Source organism: Podarcis cretensis (assembly GCF_951804945.1).
Source record: "Podarcis cretensis genome assembly, chromosome: 10".
NCBI classification, from domain to species: Eukaryota; Metazoa; Chordata; class Lepidosauria; order Squamata; family Lacertidae; genus Podarcis; species Podarcis cretensis.
In genome coordinates, this window is record NC_137179.1 from 30445963 (window position 1) to 30467078 (window position 21116).

Genomic DNA, 21116 nt, shown 5'->3' on the forward strand with positions numbered 1-21116 from the left:
GGTGTTAGTAGTGCTGACCACAAGAGAAGGGTCATTTTGCTCACTGTATGCAAAATGAGCCCCTACTTTCATTTCATTTTGTTTTTTTGCTATTGACAAGAGTACAAAACTTTAAGGAGGGAGGTAGTTTATCAGGAAGACCGCAATGGGCCACAGTGTAATATACAGGTGAACAGCACCCACATATTCCAGTGCCTGTGAACTTTGTACCCTCTGGTGTTGGCAATAGGTATTTTACATTTTCCCCTCATTTTTTCTCCAAGCAGCTCAAGGTTGGGGAGCAGTGTACACTATGACACTATGAAGTAGGTGAGGTGCAGAGACCAAAGGTCACTCGGTAAGCTTTATATGGCAGTGTGGGGGTTTGAACCAGTGTCTTCCCCAGTCCTAGTCCTTATCTGACATTCTAACCACTGCATTTCAATCATGCTAGCTCTTGTCTGCTGAATTCCTGCTATTCGTGCAGCTGTTAAAGGCAAAGGAATAAAAGTTGGCAACTGGGCTGTATACCAGTGAACTTCAGCACCTAAGCAGAAGCCGAAAGTCAAAAGGTATTGCCAAACTTTTAACAGGAGGAAAGGACTTCTCTTTTAATAGTGACACATGGGGAAACGTCATTAGTTGTAGCATCCTCCCTCCTTGTGAGAAGGTGCATCTGCTGGAGAAATGCTGCTGGTCTGTTAAGCCCATCAAACACATGGAAAATGATTAAGTATTGCCAAACTTTGGTGGTGATCTTTCAGATGATAGGAATTGGAGAGAATGAACTTAACATTTAGTAAATATGTTGGAATGGTAGGTTTTAATTTTTTACACTTCTGTTTTCAGTACTTGTATCCTGCTCTTATAAGTGGAGCGGTTTTCAGAGTGGCTTAAATTGTACTTTAAACTTAAGTAGCAAAATATATTGAATGGTGGTTTGCAAGGACCAGGAGGCAATGCAGTTGGAACTCAGCTGTCCCACTTGCTTATTTATGGCATTTTTATAGTGTTTAAATTACCAAAGTCTCCCAAGTTAGTGGTTTGCAGTAGTTGTAAAATACAACTGTGCTGGAAAGGGGCTAGAACCTGCAAACATCTCTGCAGTCATGAACCCTGTTCTGTTTCCCATCTAGGCACAGATAAGAGCCAGGCTTTTGTTCGGTTCATCACAATTGCTGCAATTACCGTATTTTTTGCTCTATAAGACTCACTTTTCCCCTCCTAAAAAGTAAGGGGAAATGTGTGTGCGTCTTATGGAGCGAATGCAGGCTGTGCAGCTATCCCAGAAGCCAGAACAGCAAGAGGGATCGCTGCTTTCACTGCGCAGCGATCCCTCTTGCTGTTCTGGCATTTGAGATTCAGAATGTTTTTTTCTTGTTTTCCTCCTCCAAAAATTGGTGCGTCTTGTGGTCTGGTGCGTCTTATAGAGCGAAATATACGGTAAAAATAAGGGCATTGGCTGAATTTTACAAGAGCATTTGTATCCACTCTTCAGTCAAAAAGGCTCCCAGAGCAGCTTACATATAATCAATTGAAACAGGACAGTTTCTGCCTGCAGGCTTATAAACAATATTTCTCCTTGCCCCCCTCCTTTTCCCCCTCTCCTAATTGGCTTTATAATGTTGAGTTTGAATGTGTGTGTCCTGCACTGACTGAGGGCTCATCCACACTTCTGTACCTCCTGTCAGAGGTTTTTCTTCAGTCCCACTGCTTTCCCTGGGAAAACCTGCTGTGTATCACCTAATTGGAACAAATGTCAATCAAGTTTTCTGCAGATTACTGCTGAATTGGAACAAGCATCAAACAGTGGGTTTTCCCGGGGAAAGCAGTGGACTAAAGAAAAACCTCAGGCAGAAGGAACAGAAATGTGGACGACAGTGACAACAGCTCCAATGCAACTTATTGACAGCATAGTCTCTTCTCGCTAATGCTTCTAGCCTTCACCCTGGCCAAAAAGTGTCCCCTCTTCATCAATGGTCAGCTTCACCCTTTTTAGAAAAATTGTTTATTGTCTTGAGTTTCTTTTGCATAGGCATAAATTACAATCCAGAGATAGAAAATAAGGAACGGAACAGTGCAGCATTTGCAACAGGCTACATACAGTCTTAGATACAAATCCAAGCACACTTTGTACATAACTGTTTTCATAGGAGAAGCATTATTATTAATACAGCACCATCAGTGTGCATGGTGCTTTACAGAGTACAACAGGCCAGGTCAAAAGTAAAGGGAGCGGGCAAAGAAGTCATGCCTTGGAAGGTGCCTCCTACTTGCTCTCGCCTTGCAAATGCCATCTGAGCACCTTACTACTGGTCAGGGAGCTGACACCAAGCATGAAATGCCTACAGTTTCATGAAGCCATTATGTGCATGACTCACCAGCATTCTTCAACTGTTGACTCTTTGCTTGATGTGGCTTTGAGCTGACCCTAGGACCAGGAAAGCTTCATGCTTTTCCAAATGCATTCATTCATAAGCTCACTGAATGTTCATTTGGTCACTCTAGATTTTTAATCACTTTGTTGCACTTAGGGTCTGTTAAACACATCTTTTCTTTCCATGCAACTACTAGAGCAGAGAAGCCTATCCACATAAATTATTGTATGGAGCCCAACTGCGGGAAACTACCCCACAATGATCAACATGGGATTTATACACCCCTAAACAGACTTCTCTCCATTTTCTCCCAAGTACAACCTAGCCATCAACCTCTTTTATGAGGAGTAGAGAACAGGTAAAAATCAGTGCTTATTACACCCCCCCATCTTTTGGAGAGTACAAAGACAAGAGTAAGACCTATATTTTCTTTTGCCTACAAAAAACACACAAGTTTTTATTAGAAATCCCCCCCCCAACACCATAAGTTGACCTAGTGCTTTGTAGAAGCACAACAGGTTGCCTACCAAGCATGGTGAGTTGAAGCAAGCCTCAAAATTGCCTAATTTCAAAATCAGTTGGGGTCCTTCAGGCTACCTCGCCCAACATTGCCCCATCACTGCAGAGAATCTGGAGCTATATCACTCCCAGCAAATAGCTATCTGCTCAAAGACATCCAGTAAGCAAAAGCCCAGCACCCCTCAAAGCAATTGGTTCCACTGTCAGATTGCTCTTACCTTTAAAGAAGTTTCTCCTAAGGTTTAACTGCAATCCACCCTCCTGTAACAAGCCTGGTTTTTTCCTAGCCCTTATTCTGTATTTCAGATAAAAAAAGCAGGAAAACCTGGCCAATGTATTTTTGTAATGCAAACCGCACACACGCGCCTTCCAGAATGCTGCTAAATTTGCATGTCAGATTATGCAACTCCTGCCTGATACAAAGCAAGAGTTGCTTTTGACCATGTGATCCTTCTACTTGCTTTCTAGGAAAAAACTGTTGGAACTGGCCTTTATTCACTTGTTGCATGCAAGGGCATCAAAACACCTCACAAGGATTCTGCTATAGACCAAAGAGCATAGCAGTTATCACTGGACCCTGATAGAATGATGTGCCTCTTCTAATAGTGCAGGTCATCTTAACTGATCCTGCAAACCACATGGTTGTGTTAGCTGGAGCAGCTAACAGCACCAGACTGGGGAAGCTGTGAAATGCTTAGCAGATAAACTGTGTTGATGTACTTCCGCAGTAGTTTAGCAAGAATGCATAGATAGATATGTGTTTAGTTAGCAATGCAAGGCCCTTTAGTTATAATCAGGATTATGTGTTACCAGAAGCATCCAGGCAAAAGCTGTTGTTGGGGTGGAGGTGAGTATATGCTAAATCCCACCACCACTCATGGTTTCAGGTTTAAAACAGGAAAGCTGCCCTCTTGTCGTTTGAGTTACCTTCATCAATCCTTATGACTTTTTAAACACTGAAGCTGTGAGACTCACGTAATACTGTTATTTCCTTATGGATATGTTCTGTTTCTTAGAATCTACTTGATGTGTGTCATTATGTAATTAATTTATATACTGCCAAAGTGGCTTCTACACATAACTAATACCACTTTCCTGTCATAGCATCCTCAAAAGGTGTGCAGCTATGCCCTTGATCATATTTACTCAAGAGTCTACTTGGCTCCTCGATATAGTTTAGAAACCAGCTGTATTCTATATAGCTTGGGGAACTACTCAAGCTGAACACCGCATTAGCCCACTCCTCTTGGGATTTAGGATGAAGACAATGCTTCTCCCTCCAGGAGTGAGAGTGGGTTTTTCTGCTATGGGACATTTTTCCTCCTGCCACACTGACTTCTCCACTGACATAACAAATCTGCGGCCAGTATGAATTTTTGCAGCTTCTCGCTCCCCTTTTCGGGCACAACTTAGCTTTTGCCAGTTCCCCAAATGCCTGTATGTCTTATATTTCTAAATCTTTATTTGGTGCCATCCCTAAATGGACATTATTACTATGGCCAAGCCCAAATGAAAAACGATGGGCCAGCTGTTGTGGCAATCAGCACTCTCCACAGATAGCTGGAAGGGAGGTGGGAAGGACACAGCTTCCTGCTTATGTTAAGTACTAGCTTATCGGAACTCCGCACAGCCAGCTTGCCCTGAAAATAAAAGGCAGGTAGGAAAGAAACCCTGATTGCTCCTACATTAATTTCAGTTCAGAAATTTTCATTACTCAGCACTGCCCATGTGTTTTCAGCCTTAGGTTTGGTAAAAGCCTAGATGAAGGCACTATTTTATGAGATACTGTATCCATACCAGGAAGGCTGTCCCTCCAGAGTACAACTGTTACTGCTGGCAACTACAGATACCTATTTACTATAAATAACTAGTCAGCAAAGATTAATGTTAAGCAAATGTAACAAATTCTGACCTCTGTTACCTTACCCAAGTAGTCATGAGATTTCCCGTATGGGCTAGTCTATATATTGCAGAAGAATGAGGCAATCACATAGAGTGTACCACTTCAGAGTAAAGATGGGTATGTATGCCATTTTTAAAAATACCCTTTGCAAATTAAAATGAAAACTGGCATAGCAGGGAGAAAAATCCCACCTTTATTCCTCTGCTAGTTTCCTACTAACAGTATGAACGGGAAAATGCAAGGCTGTCCATTGTACCACCTCAGAACTTGAGCTGCTTATACTACCTTGTCTTACTGCATGTGGGAATCAGGTGCAGAAACGTGGAAAGATTTTTGACCATATGAACCCACTGGGCATTGCAGCAGCATGTGAGTTAAAACCTGCAGAACAAGAGCCAAGCACCCCTTGTTTCCTTTACAATGGAAGAAAATGAAGTTTATTTGAAGCAGGGCTCATCAAGGCCCTGTAAGCTCTATTTTAAGTTTGGGGCACATTCTCTGAGATAATGGGTGTCTCTGAACATGTACAGAATGCTTTCCCTTGCCACTTAACAAGCAGCCCCCCCCCCCACAACCATGCTGGCCAGACAATATTCATTCCCTCTAGAAAATTAAGTGTTGTAGAATGGGAATGAGTTCCAACAGTGATACATACTAGCAGAGCTAAGCAGTTCCATTAGAAAACCAACTCTGAGCACTGTAAAATAGACTCTTCTCCCATCTTTCAACACGCCAGCCTTTGTTGTTAAATACTTAACCTGACAGGGCAAGCCCATGCATGTTCACACTGAAGTAATTCCCACTAAGCAAAATGGGGCTTATTTGCTAGTAAGCTTGGTTAGGATTGCAGCCTCTCATTTAAATAAACATCAATTTCCCCCTCTGTCTTTTTCTACTGTGCAGGCTCCTTTTGCAGCCAACGCCAAACCACTTTTTACAGTGTGATAAACGAAAAATTAAACCTTTCCAACCCAGGAAAGGGAAAAACAACAGCATGGGGTCTCCTACTACCCTTATCAAAGAAAGAATCCATAGATACACTCCCCCCCCCCAATATAATATAATTACATAAACACTGATAGAACTATGACAGTATCATGGCACAGCTTTCTAAAGGAACACCCAGAAACTATTTTTCCTTGATGGTGGAGGGAGAAGAGATGAACTGCATAGGCTTTTGTTTTTCCCCAAAAAGCTGAATATAAAATACCAAAAATCAAGAAGCCCTCTTTCTCCCTCTGCATACCGAAAGGTACCCCCACCCCTGCCCTCAGGAGAGAACCAATTGACCAGGATAGGAATTTTGAAGTCTCCATGCTTCCCCTCGTAACAAAAAGAAGCGTCACTCATCCCAAGTTGCTCTCCTTTCCAACACTGCTTTTCTCTGTCTGCCTTTTGTCAGTCTGAGGCGCAGAACTTGAGGTAGCCAGTGAGCAAGGCTGCGTCATGCAGGAGGGGTTAAGGGACCGGCTCCCCATGCACGCGGAAACGATAAATACAGGTGTACTCCGGGTGGCCCCAGTTGCTGAGAACTCTAAGCTCAATAAGCTGGAAAGCTGCAATCCTGCCTTCATCCTGAAGATGGAAAAAAGGGGAAGCGGGGAGGGAAAAGGGAAGAGAGAAAGGCGAAATACTGAGGGCCAGAGAAGCATCAAGCTTGTTTCTTTGGAGACAGAGGGCTGCCATGCCGCCGTCTTCACCACCACCCTCTTCTGTGAGATGCTCTGGCACTGCTCACAATCTCAGGTACCGCCTTCCCACTCTTAACAAGATGTACAGCCCTGAGCCAAGTTGTTGATGGGTATTTCAATAGCCCCTCTTTATTCCTGCCGCAACCACAGGTAAAATTTATCTGACTACTCCACACCTAGCATCACCAAATATTAGGCATGTGCTGCAATACAATTAATTTATTCAATTTAAATAACAAACAAGAGTCCTATGATGACTTGAGGTACAAAAATGAATTGTTTCAGTCCCTCTTGATCCTATTTGTTACACATACAACTATGGCTAGTGTAATGCTGATCCTATTCTACTGCTTCATTGCTAACCAGCACATGTTGCATTGCTTCCTACTAATGTCCTGTAACTTTTTACACATAATTTTATACAATAAATTTTTAAGGGGTGGGGTTTGTCCTGCTGGACTAGAACTCTAACCGTCCCTGCCCACTGGCCTTCCTGGTGCAGCAGCTGATAGGAGTTGGAGTTCAGCAGCAATTGGAGGGCTGCAGCTTCTCCATCCCTGGCTTAAAACCCAATCAAAGCTTCCTTTTCCCCAAAGAGTTATAGGATTTGCATGCATGAGGTCCCAGACTCAATCTCTGGCATCTTCATGTAAGGCTGAGAGAGGGCCCCTGCCCTACCTGAAACGCTGGAGACCAGCTGCCCATCAGTGTAGACAGTACTGAACTAGATGGACCAAGTCACCTGATTCAGTCTGAGGTACCACACTCTCCAGTTCTACCTTGGCTAGGGTTTGGACCCACCACCACCCTTCAAACCTTGCACCTTTTCCTTCCTTACCTGCAAGTGGAATGTTTGGATGGGATCCCCATCCTGGCTGTACGTGAACTGGCCAAGGAGGGTGCCCTCTTGCTGCCCTTCTTCTGTTAAGCCCTGTGGAAACAAAAACAGATTGGGGAGGAGGGAAGGGGGTGAGAGAATGGGGAGGGGAGGGCCGTGGGGAGATCAGAGCAACCGCAGGATTAGAGAGGGGGGAGGGACACAAGTGCGGTTAAAGGCCAGTCTTGTGGCTGCATGCCAAAATGAAACACACAGGGCTATGAGGAGGTAAGGGACAAATGGGAGCAGTAGAGGGATGGGGAAAGAAGGCTGATGGTAGTTATGAACGTCAATGCCTCTTCCTCCTTTCCCAAAGAGGTGCAATTTTGGAATCTCACACCTCCACACCTGGGACCCGTCATTTGTTAAGGGTGCTGAGAGTGGGGTAACTACGATCCCCAGGATTTTTGAGAAATGCCATGTGCTGTAAAAGAGTGATGTGAATGCAGTGCCTTATACTGTCTCAATTCATTCTTTCCCTCTTGAATACCCTGGGAATTGCAGTTCTGCAGGATGGTTCTCGGGCTCCAAATGAAATTTCAAGACATTCATACTACAGTTCCCAGGATTCTTAGGGAGGTGGGGGAGCTGCAGCAGTGTAAGTTGGACAAAGACTAACATCAGTGTGCATCATACATATGCCTGCAGTCTTGGTTGTACCAACCCAAACTTCATCATTAATGATCCCAAGGTTGCTAACAAATGGCTCCTTTCATCCCAGACTCTTGGGTTGCCTGGTGCATCTGTATTCACACTGCACATCAGCCTTGGCCAACATGGGGCTCTTTGGACTACAACTCCCATCAGCCTCAGCCAGCACAACTGACGGCAGTTGAGGTCCAAAACACTTGGAGGACACCAGGTGGGTGAAAGCTGATGTATATGATTGAACTGAGAGCCAGTGTGGTGTAGCGTCAGACTAGGACGTGGGAAACCAGGGTTCAAATCCCCCAGGCCATGAAGCTTACTGGGAAGTACCGTTTGCTAAAGATGCTGAGCAACAATCAGTCCCTTTTCCTGGGGAAATCTGTCAACAGTAGCTCTGTAAGGTTAGTAGGGGCCTCCTCTCAGCACACTTCACAAACTACAGTTCCCAGGAGTCTTTGGGGGGAAGCCATGACTGTGTAAAGTGGAATAATATTGGTTTAAATGTATATTGTGCAGATGGGGCCTTAAATAGCTGTGCATCTGACGACCCAGTTGGGCAAATTTATGAAGGGCATCTTGCTGTACTTTTGAGAGAGAGAGAGAGAGAGAGAGAGAGAGAGAGAGAGAGAGAGAGAGAAATCTGAGGAAACTCTTCTGGTGGAAAAGCCCTGGATGCTATTGGAACCCCTGCTAGCAAATTGTGGGAGAAGCTTCCCTCTTCTGACTGAGAATGGGAAATTATCTCCAGTGTGCCTCTTTCAAGCTTGCCCAATCTACGACATCTCCTCCCCCCCCCCAGTCCCAAACAAAGAGTGACTTACATAGACCGCAAAGTCCTTGGGGGCGCTGGGAATGGTCCCTTTGGGAGAGAGGGCTTTGGAGATGTGTTCTAGCGTCACAGCTGTGGGACGGATGTTGCTCGAAAGGCGAATGACAGCAAAGCCTTGGGAGCCTTGGAATGCCCAGCAGTTCCCAGGGTGGACATCTGGCTGAAATTAAATCAAACACAGAGTTTTAGGTAAGAGGCTGCCATATGTTAGACTTAACCATTCTGAAAGCAGAGATGATGCTCCAATATGCAAAGACCAAGAGGGAAAAAACAATGATCTCTGGGTTGGTACTTGTACACAAATTTAACACAGCCCTTGGCACCTTGTGGTACTGTTATCGTATTCCATATAAAACAGGGCAAAGGGACTTTTAAACATTTGTTAATAAGTATTTAACAAATCACCTGGCAGGTGACTAGGAATTCCATGCAGGTCAGGGAGCAGATTGCTCCATCTGTAATATACATTTCGCCTTCATTTCCAAGGAGTTCAAGGTGGAAAGACATGCTGTAATTGACACGGGAATGCTGCTGAATATGGCAATCAGTTCTGTCACGTGCTTTCTCTCTTCCCCTTATAATGTAGAATATGGCGCATCCTTGTGATTAAGTCATGTGGACCCCTGTTCCTTACTGCACTCACTACCTCTCTGCTTCCTACAAGGTGGTTTTATTTTTACTGCCACAGTTCTGTTTAATTTTTTACATCAATATCCTGCTTTCCTTCCATCTTGGAACCCAAAGTGCCATGCACGTAGTTTCTGGGCAGCCAGCCATCCAGGTATAGATCAGAGCCAGATCTGCTTAGCTTTAGCAAGGTGCCTTCAGACCACACACCGGGGCAATAGTTGCAAAAGAACCCAAGGCAAAAAGCAAGAGTTTCTCAGGAAGGTAAACTGCCAGGTTCCAGATTCTGTCTAGTGGGGAGTTTATGCAAAGCCTTGATATGCTTTGTCTGAGCATGTAATAGCACACACAACATATTTTCTCCAGCTCAACATTTGAGACCGCTATATTGATACCTGCTTGCATATGAAGTTTACTGGGCCAGTCACCCACACACTCTGTCCCAGCTTACTTTATAGAGTAGTTGTGGATATTCTCAATACATACCAACCTTCTAGGATGAACGTCTAAATAAAAAGGTAATCTGCTGGGTGAGGTATTGTGGATTTGAACCAGACACTTTGGGGAGAATACAATAACGAAGAAAAGGTAGGGCAGGGCCATAAGACCTACCTGCAGAATGACTCGTGGAGACTGGGAGTGGTACCACAGGGGGATCCCAAAGAGACTAAGCAATGCAGTCTTGGTCTCGTAGGTTTCTGAGCACCGGGTGCTGATAACACTGGCCCCTGTAGTTAAAAAGATATGGGTGAAGGAGAGATACATTGTTTTGCCCTCTGCTCAAAGCAGTAAGAGAGCTCATGCAGACAGCTGATAAATCTAAGAGATTTGAACACTCCTTTAACATTTCCCACTCCAACAATAAGATACTCCCAAACTGCAACTGGGCTATTCAGTGCATATTTGCATGCATTATTCTAAATGGGCAATTTGGGGTTTAGGGACTTTTTTTGGGAGAGGGCAGAAGCTGAATCTTGTGGGAGAGACAGAAGAGACAAAAATTGCTGAAATTTGAGAAAAATAGGTGTGGATATGCAGAGGGAGAAGAACCCTTTCTGGTTTTTCAGTTTATAACAGAAACTGGCAACAAAGTTTTAGGTTATTCTTTGCCACTATGAGGGCTAGAAGCATGATTGTTGTTGTTTTTAACGTGAAATAGAAGATTCTCAGACAATTCCTTCCTGCAGCAGTACCTGTAATCAACATCATGCCAATTCTAGCTCACGGGCTACCTTTTTGGACAGCTGTAAGGACAGAAAGACCAGCCTAGCCAGAGTTTGCATACCTGCAGATTCAAGAGCATAATCAACCATTCCAATGCGATCGTCGCTGTAGCGCTTCAGGGCCTGGTTGACAATGTGGTGAACTTGCTGAAACAAGACAAAGGGAATGAATGTAAGGAACTCAGGATTCCAAAACTTATTTTCCAGTTTTGTTTTATTCTGTCAAGCTAGAGGTAAACCGTGCAAATGGCAAGGCTACCTGAGGAATTAAGGTATAGCTCTGCTGGGGCAAATCCTGAGACTGGCTGCATATCAGTGGTGCATCAACAGACCACTAAGACATGAGACCTGCACCGTAGGGACTGGTGGGACTGCTGTGCCAAAAATTTGCCTGGGAACATCATGCCACATTTTTACTCGGTTGAAGAGGCATAGGGTGATATTAAAAGTTAGTGTCATTAATTTCAGTGAGTAGACCCACTGAAATTAATGGACACAACTTAGTCATATTCATTAGTTTCAGTGGGTCTATTCTGAGTGAACTTAGTTGCACATTACCCATAAATTGTGACTTAACCATTCCTTCCTGCCTTACACACTACATTGTTAGTGACAACCTGAAAAATAAGGAACTGTCAAACCCTGCAGAGCTGATCACTATTTTGCCAATAACCGATACTGCCTAGGATGAGAGTTGAGGCTTAATATCCAGCAGGCAAATATATTAGCAAAGTTAAGAGTTACAGTGGTGCCCCGCAAGACGAATGCCTCGCAAGACGGAAAACCTGCTAGACGAAAGGGTTTTCCGTTTTGGAGGCGCTTCGCAAAACGAATTTCCCTATGGGCTTGCTTCGCAAGACGAAAATATCTTGCGAGTTCCTGCGGGGTTTTTCCCCTTTCCCCCCACTTTTCCTAAGCCCTAAGCCGCTTATCAGCTGATCCGCTATAAACCGCTAATAGCGCTAATCCGCTAAGCTGTCAATGGGCTTGCTTCGCAAGACGAAAAAACCGCTATACGAAGAGCCTCACGGAACGGATTAATTTCGTCTTGCGAGGCACCACTGTATTACTGTGTCAGGGAGCAAAGGGATGGCTGACGGTGCCACCTAATGGATGGCTGCTGATATGCCACTCAAAATATTGCTTGCACTGTTGTCAAAGGTATAGAATCAATCGTAGAGCTGGAACGGACCCCAAGGGTCATCAAGTCCAGCTCCCTGCAATGCAGCTGAAGCATCCATAACAGATGGCCACCCAACCTCTGCTTAAAAACCTCCAAGGAAGGAGAGTCCACCACCTTCCGAAGGAGACCGTTCCACTGTCGAATAGCTCTCACTCTTAGAAAGCTTTTTCTGTACGTTTAGTTGGAATCTCCTTTCTTGTAACTTTACGCCATTGGTTTGAGTCCTACCCTCCACAGCAGGAGAAAACAAGCTTGTTCCCTCTTCCATGTGACAGCCCTTGAGATATTTGAAGGTGGCTATCGTATCTCCTCTCAGTCTCTTCTTTTCCAAGGTAAACATACACAGCTCCTTCAACCACTCCTCATAAGGCTTTGTTTCCAGATCCTTGATCATCTTGGTTGCCCTCCTCTGCACACCTTCCAGCTTGTCAATATCCTACTTAAATTGTGGTGCCCAGAATTGGACACAGTATTCCAGGTGTGGTCTGACCAAGGCAGAATAGTACTAGAACTTCCCTTGATCTGGACACTATACTTCTGTTGATGTAGCCTGAAATAGCGTTAGCTTTTTTTGCTGCTGCATCACACTGTTGGGGACTGTACTTTGTTAAGGGTGCTGGGAATTGTAGCTGTGAGAGGGGTGAACTACAGCTTCCAGGATACTTGAGGGGAAGCAATCTGCTTAAAAGTATAATGTGGCCGTGAAAAGAAAACCAAACCCAGGGTAAAATTTGTACCCCTGGGAATTTTCAAAGCTTGGAGCATTGGGCTAGTAGGTTTGGACATGGCTGTGCTGATGCCATAGGACATCTGGGTTGAGAAATGGGCTGGAAGAATCATGAGAGCAGAAGGGAGGCAGGGAAGAGCCTTAACAAACATGACTGACTGGTTCAGCCCTGAATAGAAAGCCTGATCATTGGCTCCTTCATAATGATAATTGGCATTTATACAGCATTTTCAGTGTTCACAGCACTACCTGCACATAAGTCATTCTTACAAAGATTTGCCCCATATTGCAGACGTGGGGGTTGAGAGCCAGAGCTTATGGCTCAGCTAAGGCAGGTGGAGCTGGAGACATTTTAGATATTGGAGACCTACAGTGGTACCTCGCAAGACGAAATTAATTCGTTCTGCGAGTTTTTTCGTCTTGAGATTTTTTCGTCTTGCGAAGCACGGATTTTGGAAAAGCTTCAAAAATCACCAAAGTCTTCAAAAACCTCAAAAAAGGCTACCACACCGCATGCTATGAGTTGCTCCTCGAAGTCAAGTCGCAACTGCACCCCGTGAATGCACGGTTTTAAGAAAAAGGAAACAAACTTGCAAGACAAAGGAAACAAACTTGCAAGACGTTTTTGTCTTGCGAAGCAAGCCCATAGGGAAATTCGTCTTGCGAAGCAACTCAAAAAATGAAAAACTCTTTCGTCTTGCGAGTTTTTCATCTTACGAGGCATTCGTCTTGCGAGGTACCACTGTACTTTGTTTTTTTACTAGAACCTTTAGGTCCAGCAACCAAACTCACATACAAATACATATGCTAAGAATTAAGGTATACAGTAAGCCCATAACTTACATTCCGGTGATCGCGCCTAAAGCCAAAATCGCGTATCGTCTAAACACGCTGGGTGCAATGGAGTGGGGGGTTGCCAGAGTCTTTCCCCCCGGACGCCTGCCCCCTTTAATTATTTTAATTTGCCAAGTGCGTAAAGGTGAATGCGCACAAATTAAAAACACACAAATTGCAGGCTTACTGTACTAAGTATACTAAGAAAGGACACAGACTAAGAATTAAGAACAGGATGCCACTGGACAAAAAAATCACTCCTGGTTTCCCACAAAGCTTTCTTCATTTCTTCAGCCAAATTTAGCGGGGGTGAGGTAGCCTTTTCATTGTTGCTCCTCAATATTACTTTCACATTCCAGACCTCTAAATACCATATTTTTCGCTCGATAACACGCACCTGACCATAACACGCACATAGTTTTTAGAGGAGGAAAACAAGAAAAAAAAATCTGAATGAAACAGTGGATGTATCATTTTTGTGCTTCATGCTGTGGCCACAGACATGTGATTTGACAGTGAGTTTGGGGTAGCCCAATGCAAAAATCCTGAGAATCCATGTCGATCTGTGCTTTGTAACCACGTTTTTGCACCATTGCAGCCCCAGGCAACAGTGGGCGCGTGATTTTTTTGGTGCAGGCTGTAGCCATGGACATGCTATGTGATCTGATGGTGAATCTGGGGTGACCCAATGCAAAGATCCTGAGGATTCATGTGGATCCATGCTTTGTAACCACGTTTTTGCACCATTGCAGCCCCAGGCAACAGTGGGTGCGTGATTTTTTTTGGTGCAGGCTGTAGCCATGGACATGCTATGTGATCTGATGGTGAATCTGGGGTGACCCAATGCAAAGATCCTGGGGATCCATGTGGATCCGTGCTTTGTAACCACATTTTTGCACCACTGCAGCCCTGTTTTTGTATCAGATCATTGCTATATGATCTGATGGTGAATTTGGGGTGACCCAATGCAAAGATCCTGAGGATCCATGTGGATCTGTGCTTTGTAACCACGTTTTAAGTGGGGAGGGAAGGAAAAACATAGAAGGGACAAGGAGCACGAGAGGGATGTGCGGAGAAGCAGCTGGCTAAGAATGCAGGAGAGGAGTTTAAAGGGGGGGGGGAGGAAGGCAAAAGTCCCCCCCACCCAAGCCAGCCCCCCCTCTCTCCTGCATGTTTTCCGCTGCCTGCGAGTCCCTAGACGCAGCAGCAGCAGCACCGGAGCACGGAGAGGAATTAGAGGGAAGGACGCTTTGCTTTCCCCTCTGCTTGCCTGGAGGGGAGGGGATTTGCCTGCTCTTTGTTCCGTTTGAGCAAACACAGTAACGAAACAGAAGTGGGTGGGCAGTAAGACCCTGAGGCATAATGCAGGAAAGCAGCAGCCTCCTCTCCTCCGTGACGGCGCAATATGATTTTTGCCTGATTTTTGCCCTGTACTTGGGACAGTCAGCTCCAGGGACCACACATTCGCTCAATAACACGCACAGACATTTCCCCTTGCTTTTTAGGAGAAAAAATCTGCGTGTTATAGAGGGAAAAATACGGTACACACACACAGGTAACATTCTACATCACTATCTTAGCATCATTCTTGGAAATGTCCTTGTGAGGAACAACTTCAGTCAATTGGTAAGCGAATTCTCACCTCTTCTGTTACTCCTATGACGCCCTCCCTTTGGAGTACCACCCCGACGTCTCGCGCAGAGAGCCGCTGATCCTCGGAGACCTTGGCAAGGATCTTCTGCTCCAGGTTGAGGAGCTGTTCCTCTAATTCTTCACGATGGAGAAACAGACTGCCTGTCCTGTCCCTTTTAGACTGGGATAGGAATCGACTGAGCCATATCGGAAACTGGATTTCCACCTGAAATCCAACAAAGAGAAGAACAAGTTTCATAAACACTTTTCCTCCTGTGAATTGCAGACCTTCTATGGAGAGAATGTAAAGAGATTACTGAGAACAAGCAACAGCTGCCCTGGGCTCCCTTGGGAGGAAAGGAGGGGTATACATTTGTTAAATAGCAGCAACAGCAGTGCTTCCACCTTGGAAGATTTGTTCTAAGGGGCATGATGGGTGGGGCAGAGATACTTAACAAAATGTTTGTAGCTTTTCATCTTTTGACATCTTTTAATTTTGACATTTTGCTGATCCGTGGGCTGGACACTGACCTTTCCCACCCCCTGCAGGCCACTTTGTCAGATATGTGGGGCTGTCATTTACCTGATGTCATTGTGACAACAGGCGACAAATTTAATACATATTTGGAATGCATTTGTCAAAACCATAGTGACACATGAATCAACATATACTTAAGGGAAACAATAAGCTTATATAGTTTTGTAATCTTAATTATATTGTATGCTTATTTTGTTTCTGCTGCTTTCCTCTGCTTTTAAAAATGTTTCTGATGTATCCTCTCCTTTTTCTATTCTTTTTTATTTGTTTATTTACTTTAATTTACTATAATAATATCAATAAAATATAAATACCGTATTTTTCGCCCCATAGGACGCACTTTTTCCCCTCCAAAAATGAAGGGGAAAAGTGTGTGCGTCCTATGGAGCGAATGCAGGCTTTCGCTGAAGCCTGGAGAGCGAGAGGCATCGGTGCGCACCAACCCCTCTCGCTCTCCAGGCTTCAGGAAGCTATCCGCAAGCCTTGCAAGCAGGAAGCAGCCTGCAGCCCCGGCGAGTGTCTGCAAGCCTTGCGCGCCCGGCAGGAGCTCCCGCCGGGCGCGTGAGGCTTGGGGCGGCAGCCTGTTGCCCGAAGCACAGGGAGCCCTCCGGAGGGCTCCCCGTGCTTCGGGCGAGTGTCTGCAAGCCTTGTGTGCCCGGTAGGAGATACCGCCGAGCGCGCGAGGCTTGGGGCGGCAGCTTGCAGCCCGAAGCACGAGGAGCCCTCCGGAGGACTCCCCGTGCTTCGGGCGAGTGTCTGCAAGCCTTGCGCGCCCGGCGGGAGCTCCCGCCAGGCGCGCAAGGCTTGGGGCGGCAGCCTGTTGCCCGAAGCACAGGGAGCCCTCCGGAGGGTGCCCCGTGCTTCGGGCAGGCGTGTGGAAGGCTTGGGGCGGCAGCCGCGGCTGGGGGGGGGAATATATATTTTTTATTCATTCCCCACGCCGAAAAACGAGGTGCGTCCTATGGGCCGGTGCGTCCTATAGGACGAAAAATACGGTAAATAACTTCAATGAGATGTGCTTTCAGCACGGATCAGGAAGCAGGGCTTGCTGTCAGCGCCCATCAGTAATGCACTTTAATCTCCAGACTGTTCCTTTGCAGCCATGTTCTTACCTACCACACATATGACACACCTCAGATGTCAGGGCAGGTTAAGTGTGGTTTCGGGAAAACAGCCTTGCAGGAAAAATTAGGACCTCCGACAGACTTAATTTGGCCCCGAGGCTCTCCATTCCTGGTTCATGTCTACTCCTACATAGAAAGGAGCAGACCTCCAGTTCCCTGGCTATACTACACCAGAGATAAAAGCTTTCCAAGAAAGGCTTAGCTATGAAGGTCACTGGGAGACCTTGGACTGGAATAACAGGTTTATTGCAAGACTTAAAATGCAGAGATGAGAAACCATGTATATCAGCTTGAGCTGGAGGAAAGGTGTTAAATAAATGATATATAAAATAAAATGAACTTACATCTTCCCGCATTTCCTTGATCTGTCCTGGCAAAGAATCCACGTGTTTTGACAACCTTTTCTGATCCGAGGCCAAGACCACGAATTCTTTTTTCAGGCCTGTTAGTTGTGCTTCCAGCCTTTCCATCTCCTTTTGGAAATTACCCATCAGACCTTCTTGTGTAGAGCTTCAAAAGCAAAATGAAAATTCAGGTGCTTCAGAGTCTGTGGTATCTTTAATTACCTCCACCAATAATGTTCTACAAAAACTATGTTTGGCTGTGAAGATCAGTCAACAGCCACCCCATGAGAATTAACCCATACCAGACAGCCTAATCTAAGCTATGTACCACACCATACATTTAAAGCACATTCAATGTATATTTAAAGCACATGCATTTCATCAAAGAAGCCTGGGAACTGTAGCTTAAGGGTGCTGCGAATTGTAGCTCTACAAGGTGGTGAAACTACAGTTCCCAGCAACTTTTGGAGAAAGTTGTGCTTTAAATGTGTGTGAATGTGATTTAAATGGATGGTGTGGATCTGCTCTGATTTCCAATATGTCTTGTTTGCTATTGATCTCATGGATGTCTCTTTGTGAGACTGTGGCTGCAGAGAGGGATAAAAAAAATCAAATGATGTTCTGAATGTAGGTAATAGGGCAGCAACTGACTATGCCTCTTTATAAGTACTTGCTATCAAAAAATAGTTCCTAGTTGATCTTTGACTGCAACAGGACTTAAGAAAAAGCACTTTCTTAAAAGCACAATGGTGCAAACTGCAAATGAATTAAAAACAATGATGTGCGACCCCCCCTCCAATCTCCTAAAACCATATTTCAGCCACTAATTACAGGTTTCTGGGCCAAACAATCAGGTTTGACTTGTAATATAAGCAAGTATTACAAGCACTGAACATGCATCTTACCAGCTCATTATATGTCAGCATCACTACTTAAAAGGTGATAAATTGTACGAACAGCACTGACAGAAATTCTCAGGTTATTCATGCACCCTGTTATTCCAAGAATACGTAAGTTTCACTTTTAAGTTAAGAACAATGTCACTTTAAACACAATTCTCTCAGGTTACATGCATTCCCGGCCCTCCTGCTATCATAAGACAGAAACTGCCATAGGGGACAACTCTTTCTCGAGGATGCTCAAATTACCTTTGCCACTGTGAAGTCATTTGGAGCATCCGAGTTTCTGTCTCCTGTGGGAGAAACAGGACACAGGTCAGGAAATAGAAACAAGGCAGAATAAAATCCATTGCTTGTGCAGCACTGTGTGTGTATCTAGAACTGGAGGAGCACAACACGCCACAGCAAGGGATGGATGGATGAATCATAACATATCTTCTATTTGGACCATTCACTACTTCTTTTTCCACTTCTCAGTGGGTGAGCAGGGGTTAAAGCCATTTGCAAAAGTGCTCTTTGTAGAATCACCATGCTTCTCATTTAAGTGAGCAGGCAGGCAGTAGGAGAGAGCAGAAAGGAGCCTCCTCTCTTCAGCTCACCACTGGCTACATAGAGGAGAAGCAAGAGGCTGCTTCAAAGACTGCTTTTGCAAAGTGCTTCAAGACAGACCTTCCTCACCTCTTGCACTTCTGTTTCAGCCTCTGGAGAGAACAGGATGTACAGCCAATGCAGGACTAAGCCTTGTCCATCTGCCCATCAGCTGACTTCATGCTTCCCCACTGAGTTAGCCCCCCCCCAGAAGTCTGGTTTGCATGCCTCATTTAATTAAATAGAGCTAAGCACATGCTTATACCTCCCCCCCTGAAATCAGTGGAAGATGTGCTTAAGATCAGCTGCATCACACCTAGTAATGTTTCAAGATGCGGTGAAACAGAATTGAAATAATCAGTGTAAAGGTTATATATGTTTTACTAAAAAGTGAAAACTGTAAATATTCTATTTGGATTAAAAATGGTGGGGGGGACCACATTACAACCACAAGAGCTGTTAAAACAGTGGTTTCAGCTACATGTAACAAGAAACCATGGTTTAGCGCAACATGAAAAAGCTCCAGTAAGTTCAAGCACAGGTTCAGGCACTTCCTCCTCCTGTGCAGTCAGGAGGACGACTTCTGGGAAGGACCATAGATGAGACATAGAGCATCTGCTTAGCATGAAGAGGATCCCAGCTTCAATCTCTATCATCCCCCAATAGGGATGGAAGTGACCCCTTGTCTGAAACTCTGGAGAGCTACTGCTAGTGTTGACAGCACTGAGCTAGATTGGGCAAGTGTCTGACTTGGTACGGGCAGCTTCCTATGTTATTCTGCAGAGTAATTTCAATTTCAAAGAAATGTCATCTTGTTGTGTTTACGAGCAAGGATTCTTGGCTTACACCAAACTCTGGTGAATGTCACAAGAAACCATCAAGAAACTTCAAACCATGGTTTTTAAAGTGGCTTGTTTAACCAACCAGGCATTGTGTTAAGCCAGGATCCTTGGTTCATATGATACAACAAGCCAATATTCTTTGAAAGTGAATGCAGGTGGTATGACAGCCTTCCCTACACACTGCATCCTTAAAATATGAAATCAAGTTTTACCTCTGAAGCCTGGGATACTTTCTTCAAGAGACTGTCGAAATCCTTCCGTAGCTGGGATCGAAAAGCATCCAACTCATTCTGTAGGGAAACAAGAGAAGTAGCATATAGCTTTAAAAACAAGCACAAGTTTGATAACTGATTAATAGTTTGGTTTTGAACTTGTTAATCAAACAAACCAATGAACCAAAATATTGACATATTGCAAAACTGCAATTAGAGCTCCAGCAAGTAATTTTTGTGCCATTACTTACAGATAAATTGCATAACAATCAGTTTTTTCAAGCATTTGCCCTCTATGTTGTTGTTCTGCTAGAAACCTCCCCTTAAGATCCCACTTCTTGTTGCTGTTTGCTGCAAACAGCAGCTTCAGGAGATCATTTTTAGGTGGAAAAAATGGTGCAGAGGAAAGGTTTGACCCTTCTCCTCCCATCCCATGATCCTGATCAAGACTGAGCAAACTGCAACTGCTTTTTTAAAGCAAGGGTAGGGAGCAACATGCAGAAGGAAGACGTGCTTGCAGCCCTACAGTCAATTCTCCCCCTTGATTCCAAAACGTCCCCTTCATTCTCTGCTGCTACCCTACCTGGAGGTGAAGGTCTGACTCTGCACGGAACTCCTCTCTCAAGATGGTTTCTCGTCGTCTCACCAGCCCATCCAGAAGTGACAGGGTATCGTCATGAGACAGAGCTGCCCCTTCCACCGTCTTTTCCCCTCTTTGCAGTTCCAGCACTGAAACTGCACCTTCCAGGCTCTCAAGATGTCTCTCCAGTGCCTGAAGCCGAGACAAAACTTGCTGCTGTCCCTTTTAAATCCAGGCGGGGTGGGGGAGGAGAGAGAGAGATGCAGCTACATAAGGCTACTATCACCATAATTTATTAGAAAGAATCTAAAATGAATTGTGTAAAATGCTCTCTGCACCCCTGACAAACTGCAGCTCCCAGAATTATTTCCTTTAAATGTATGCTGGGAATGTATCCTAGGCTTCAGATACAACAAGGCTCTTTCTTTGTTTATCTATTCCAACCCCCTGCAATGTGGGAATCTTTTGCCCAATGTTTGGCTTGAACCTACAACCCTGAGATTAAGAGTCTCATGCTCTACTGACTGAGCTATCCCTTGGATTCTTAACCCACCATAAAAAAGATAAAGTACCCCTGACAGTTAAGTCCAGTCGCGAACGACTCTGGGGTTGCGGCGCTCATCTCGCTTTACTGGCCGAGGGAACCTATGTTTATCCGCAGACAGTTTTTCCGGGTCATGTGGCCAGCATGACTAAGCCACTTCTGGCAAAACCAGAGCAGCGCACGGAAACACCGTTTACCATCCCGCCAGAGCGGTACCTATTTATCTACTTGCAGTTTTTTGATGTGCTTTTGAACTGCTAGGTTGGCAGGAGCAGGGACTGAGCAACAGGAGCTCACCCCTTCGTGGGGATTCGAACCACCGACCTTCCGATTGGCAAGCCCTAGGCTTAGTGGTTTAGACCACAGCACCACCCACCATTGTTCCCATTAGAAAT

General features: G+C 44.9%; 1 protein-coding gene across 1 annotated transcript in view; it reads right to left on the minus strand.

Annotated features, from left to right (window-relative positions):
• Positions 1-1971: 1971 nt before the first annotated feature.
• Positions 1972-21116, minus strand: part of SUN2 (Sad1 and UNC84 domain containing 2) — a 34896-nt gene continuing 15751 nt past the window's right edge. Inside the window, exons 9-18 of the mRNA XM_079994568.1 lie at positions 20181-20399; positions 19598-19675; positions 18205-18248; positions 17057-17222; positions 15061-15276; positions 10737-10821; positions 10064-10179; positions 8817-8984; positions 7309-7401; positions 1972-6354 (exon numbers count right to left, since the gene is read on the minus strand). Coding sequence (XP_079850694.1) covers positions 6238-6354; positions 7309-7401; positions 8817-8984; positions 10064-10179; positions 10737-10821; positions 15061-15276; positions 17057-17222; positions 18205-18248; positions 19598-19675; positions 20181-20399 — 1302 coding nt within the window. The 3' untranslated portion in view covers positions 1972-6237. The remainder of the gene's footprint in view (positions 6355-7308; positions 7402-8816; positions 8985-10063; positions 10180-10736; positions 10822-15060; positions 15277-17056; positions 17223-18204; positions 18249-19597; positions 19676-20180; positions 20400-21116) is intronic.